This window comes from Xyrauchen texanus, chromosome 44 (assembly GCF_025860055.1).
Source record: "Xyrauchen texanus isolate HMW12.3.18 chromosome 44, RBS_HiC_50CHRs, whole genome shotgun sequence".
Taxonomy (NCBI): Eukaryota; Metazoa; Chordata; class Actinopteri; order Cypriniformes; family Catostomidae; genus Xyrauchen; species Xyrauchen texanus.
The window spans coordinates 16,284,899-16,290,776 of NC_068319.1; the positions used below are offsets into that span (position 1 = coordinate 16,284,899).

Consider the following 5,878-nt stretch of genomic DNA (forward strand, 5'->3'; position numbering starts at 1 on the left):
TTCCTCATTAAAACAGTTTAACTCCTAAAGACATGAATTGTAATTTTGCATTATATGTATAAAATCATGAGCACTCACATTTAAATGAAGACACCATTCATATCAGTAATCTTATAAAAGCTGTTTTATTCTACATGGAGAGGGTCAACACATGGGGGCTGCCATGTTAGAATCACACGACCAGCCGAATACTACTCGATTAATCTCAGTAACCATCCTGTTATTTGACACTTTCACTCATTGATTAAAGGAATCATGTCTGACTTTGAATACTAAAGTTCTACAATAACATCTGAAACTGAAAACTATTGATTTTGAATGATGCTGCATCCAAGCCACTAGGTGTGAGTTTAAGTCCAAGATGACACAAAGATACTTTGTGAATGGTGTCTGAGGCTGACATTCTGTCTAACATCTTTTTTGTTCTACGGAGGAAAGTAAGTCATATGGGTTTGGAACAACATTAAGGTGAGCAAACTGACAATTTTCATTATTGTGTGAATTATCAATTTAAAAGTTCAGTCTAAATACGATAATGACGATACACAGTCTGCAGATATTTTTCTTCATTTAAATGCATTTTATTATATGGATTATATGTAAAGCATAATTATACAAAAATAATGCATTTACGTCACTTCCAAACGACAGCAAGACACGCCTGACTGTGGACCAATCAACCTATTCTGCCTCTTGATTGGTCAGTGCAGCTCAGGCACCGCCTCTCATCTAATATGTTGGAGTTCTCTCATTTACAACTACGTTAGTTAGTATAATTCAGAGGCAGCATGGAAGCAAAAAAGGCTGTTTGCGTGCTCAAAGGCACCGGTGAAGTGACCGGCACCGTCTATTTTGACCAACAGGTAAACGTTTTGTTTTTATTCTCGTAAAACTGTTTCGTATGATACCAGAATCACGCGCGCTACAAGCTAGCCTGCAACCACTGCGCGAGCTCTTTCAGAATGCATAGTGCAATATGAAACATGTATGTGCATCACAGAAATTAAAAGAGAGAATAATTTGTGCATAAGTGCGATTTGTTTTCAGTTGTTTGAGAATCATTGTACACTACTTAACGCAATTTGTGTTTATGGCTAAACCAGGTCATGAACTACAAAGGATTAATATGAAAGAGGACATAACTGAGTTATGTATGCTACATGTTTTTCCAATTCCACATTAAATAAGTGCATGAACCTGGCAAATGCTTTAGAATCAGTCATAGCTGCTGTGTGAAATTACCTTTGATACGGTGGTAGGTCAGCCTTTAGTCAACGCCCCGTGCATGTTTATTCCAATTAAATATAAACAAAAAATATATAAAATTGAAATGCAATTTGCTCCTGAAATCGATCCACTGTTTGCCCTGAAAGGTAACCTAGTAAAACCAGAGTGATGTTAAAGATGCCATTGACTTTCTCTGAAAAATGTCTGAAATTATGGCCAGAAGGGAAATTTTGCTGAGTCATGCTATGTTTGCTGTCAATTTTACATAAATGGTGCAAGACTAAGATTTAAACTGCACTGTTGTGCAGATAGGAAAAGCATTTCATTAAGATTTTGGTAATGGAACACCATTTTTAGACACTTTTAGTCACATGGTCTAATCTAGTGCAAACGATAGTGAAAACATTCACCTATCCTATGTTTTCTACTTTTATCACTTATGTCCATCATCATGTCAAGTACTCAATGCTTCTGTTTTCATAAGTGATCTGAAATCATCATTAAACACATGACTGATTTGTGTGTTTTAGAATGAAAAGGCTCCAGTGAAGGTCACTGGTGAAATTACTGGCCTTACAAAAGGAAAGCATGGCTTCCACGTTCATGCTTTTGGAGACAACACAAATGGTTAGCAATCTTAAAGGGATATTTCACCCAAAAATGAAAATCCTCATCATTTCCTCCAGCCCAGATGTGTATGACTTTTTCTTCAGCAGGACACAAAGCTTTTAGGGGAATATTTCAGCTCTATAGGTCCATACAATGCAAGTGAATAGTGACCAAAATGTTGTCGCTCAAAGCACAAAAAGGCAGCATAAGAGTAATCCATAGAACTCCAATGGTTTAATCCATATCTTCTATATCAATCCAAATGATCCAAAACTTAACTGCATCTGCAGTCTTTGTCGATCATGATTTCAAACTCTATTACACTTCCCACTTCCTGCGCATGCGTCAACCAATAGGAAGTGTAATCGAGCTTAAAATCATGATCAAGCCTTGAGACTGCAATGTCAAGATGTACAGTGAAAAGGTAATTTTGTTCTGTTCTCACCCGAAGCCAACTGGATAGCTTCAGAAGATATGGATTAACCCTCTGCAGTATTATGGATTTGTTTTATGCAGCATTTATATGCTTTTGAACTTCTGGTTACTATTCAGTTGCATTTTATGGACCTACAGAGCTGAATTATTCTTCTAAAAATCCTAGTTTGTATTCTGCGCAAGAAAGTCATACACATCTGGGATGCAACGAGAGTGAGTAAATGATGAGAGAATTTTCATTTTTGGGTGAACTGTTTCTTTTAAGCACAATCGGTTTAAAAACATGCATGTAAATGCGCTTGATTCTAGACATGAACATGGACTATTGACATTTATTTTGCTGCATTGGTTGCAGGCTGTATCAGTGCAGGGCCACACTTCAACCCCCACAATAAGAGTCATGGTGGACCTGATGATCAAGAGAGGTGAGTTTGACATGGTGCTGTTGAAAAGACACAACAAATATTATTAGTAGACCTTAGTCAGGGTGTGTTTTAATATCCTTGTCAATTGTTCAGCTGACAAAACATTGAAAATATGCCATGCCACAAGAAATAAAGTTGGGAAAAAACATGGGATAATTGTGTGAATATCCCTCATCATCTGGATTTCAATCATGAAAGCAGTGTACCCCCGTCAATAGAACTTTTGTCAGAATTACTGGTTATATAAAACCTCAAATTCATTTTTGCAGGTCAAACGTTTTAAAACATTTACTCATTATTTATTATACGTTTTTCTTCACATTTTAGAATAATAGTAAAGTCATCACAAATTTGGAATAATAGAAATGGAACTATGGAAATTATTTTGCGACAAAATCCATAATAAATCAAAATTGTGTTCTATTTTAGTATCTTCAAAGTAGTCACATTTTGTCTAGAATTTGCAGACATGAACTCTTGACATTTTCTCAACCAACTTCTTGAGGTATCACCCTGGGATGCTTCAAACAGTATTGAAGGAGTTCCCGTCTGTGTTGGGCACTTATTGGCTGCTTTTCTTTTATAATTTGGTCCAAGTCATCAATTTCAAAACCTTTTTATTTATTTTTTTATAAATTTTTTGTTTATAATTAAATTAAATAATATGGTGGCACAATTGTATTTTTGTCTACAAAACTAATTTAAAACATTTAAGCATATGCATAACGTGTAATTTTGATGATTTTGGCCTACAGCTTATGGTAATCAAAAATCCAGTATCTCAAAATATTAGAATAAAGAATTTATAATACAGAAATGTCAACCTTCTGAAAAGTATGTTAATTTATGCACTTAATACTTGGTCAGGGCTCCTTTTGCATAAATTGCTGCATCAGTGCGGCGTGGCATGGAGGCATTCAGCCTGTGGCATTGCTGAGGTGTTATGGAAGTCCAGGTTGCTTTGATAGCAGCTTCAGCTCGTCTGTATTGTTGGGTCTGGTGTCTCATTTTCCTCTTGACAGTACCCCATAGATTCTCTAGATAGTTGGCTGGCCAATCAAGCACAGTAATACCATGTTCAACAAACCAGTTACTAGTAGTTTTGGCACTGTGGACAGGTACCAAGTCCTGCTGGAAAAGGAAATCATCATCTCCATAAAGCTTGTCAGCAGATGGAAGCATGAAGTGCTCTAAAATCTCCTGGTCGATGACTGCATTGACACTCGCCTTGAGAAAACACAGTGGACCAACACCAATTCTAATATTTGATTTCCATGAGCTGTAAGATGTTTAATCATCAAGATTAAAACTAAAAAAAAGGCTTGAAATATTTCACTTTAAGTGTAATGAATCTAGAATTTATCAAATTACAGAAAAAGCTTAACTTTTCCACGATATTCAAATTTTGAGATGCACCTGTGCATTTACATACAGCTCTGGAAAATATTAAGAGATTACTCTGGATTTACAGTTTATTGGTATGCGTTTGAGTAAAATGAACTTTTTTTTTTGTTGTTGTTGTTGTTGTATTCTATAAAGTACTGACAACATTTCTCCCAAATTCCAAATAAAAATATTGTCATATATATATATATATACACACACGTATATGTAAAGTTGAAGTCAGAAATGTACATACACTTTGGTTGTAGTCTTTTTTTACCACTTGGCAAGTCATTTAGGACATCTGCTATATGCATGACACATAATTTTTCCAGCAATTGTTTACAGCAAATTGTTTCACTTTTAATTGATTATATCACAATTCCAGTGGGTCATTAGTTTATATACACCATTTCTGACTTCAACTGTGTGTGTGTGTGTATATATATTATATACACACACACACACCAGTCATGTTTTAGTAGTTGTTTGATTTCAGTACTGTTATTTAACTCCTCCAGACACGTTGGCGACCTTGGTAATGTGACAGCTGGTGATGATGGTGTTGCAAAAATCGACATTGTGGACAAACATCTGACACTACATGGGCAACACTCCATTATTGGAAGGACCATGGTGGTAAGACAACGGCTCCATTTTCAAATAATTTGAAATCAACTTAATGATCCATACCACAGGGCACATTTTTGGGGTTTAGTTGTGTTTTTCAACAAACATGCACTTGCCAGTACTGTCCGCATTTTTTTTTTTTTTTTTATTGCTTTTGTTCCAGAAATGAATGCCAGCCCTTTTGTTGTTGCAAAGTCACTAAATAAACTATTATTGTAAAGTTCTACTTGCTACATCAACCCATAATAAGCAACTGACAAAAGCATATTTTTAATCACTGTGAACCTAACCAAGAACATTTAGTAAATGCTCATTAAATCAATAAAACTAGCATGCTTTTATTCTGTGGATGTTCTACTCTAGATTCACGAGAAGGAGGATGACTGTGGTAAAGGAGGTAATGAGGAAAGTCTTAAAACTGGCAACGCTGGAGGTCGTCTGGCCTGTGGGGTTATTGGCATCACCCAGTGAAGCTCAACACACAAGCCAGTTTAGAAATGTCTGTGACCAATGTGGAAGCCCCCTATAAGCACTTAGTACATTTCTATTTTTGCAATTTAATGTGTTAAGAATAGCGGTTCTCTACTCATTTAAAGCTGTCTTTTGCATCTGTCTGCTTGCAGCCAATAGATGTTAATTTCCACTAATTTCTGCTTTACTCAATAAACGTTCTACTGACTTGCTCTGTTTGTCTTTTGTATGAGCTACATTCATGGATAAAAAAAAAATGCAGATACAGTCAAATGTCTTGCTGGTATAATCGGGGTTCCCACGGTCATGTAATACCTGGAGCTATCACAGATTTTCACCGATTTTTTTCCCAAAAGGGATTCCCAGGCCTGGAAAATTTGAAATTTCTTCAGTGAAAATACAGTGTTCTACTTATACTCTGCTGTAAAATATTTGAGTGCATTTACATGTGTGGTTTTACACTGATTTATGCTTGAACTGACAATCAGCGTGTTTACATGCACATTCTTACACTGATTATGCTTAATAATCTGACAACACGTGCGGTCATGTAAACGCAATAAACCATATTCCTTTATCGGCATACAGGCTATATGAATAACCTGATAGACTCCGGTATAGTTTTGCCTATTATGCCAATTTCACGTGGCATGTAAACACCTTACCTAGTGTTTTTACTGGCTCATCCAATGTCCAAA

General features: G+C 36.0%; 1 protein-coding gene across 1 annotated transcript; it reads left to right on the plus strand.

Annotated features, from left to right (window-relative positions):
- The first annotated feature begins 710 nt into the window (after positions 1-710).
- On the plus strand, positions 711-5,392 carry LOC127636735 (superoxide dismutase [Cu-Zn]). Its single transcript, XM_052117430.1, has 5 exons — positions 711-863; positions 1,758-1,854; positions 2,627-2,696; positions 4,601-4,718; positions 5,073-5,392. The coding sequence occupies exons 1-5, from the start codon at positions 789-791 to the stop codon at positions 5,178-5,180; spliced, it is 468 nt and encodes a 155-aa protein (XP_051973390.1). The 5' UTR covers positions 711-788; the 3' UTR covers positions 5,181-5,392.
- The last annotated feature ends 486 nt before the right edge of the window (positions 5,393-5,878 follow it).

What these genes read in the sequence shown, in the direction of transcription:
- LOC127636735 (XM_052117430.1), top strand. Translation starts at nt 789, where the DNA reads ATGGAAGCAAAAAAGGCTGTTTGCGTGCTCAAAGGCACCGGTGAAGTG. An exon ending in GGACCTGATGATCAAGAGAG is followed by an intron (nt 2,697 to 4,600) that starts GTGAGTTTGACA and finishes TAACTCCTCCAG; the next exon opens with ACACGTTGGCGACCTTGGTA. An exon ending in TTATTGGAAGGACCATGGTG is followed by an intron (nt 4,719 to 5,072) that starts GTAAGACAACGG and finishes GTTCTACTCTAG; the next exon opens with ATTCACGAGAAGGAGGATGA.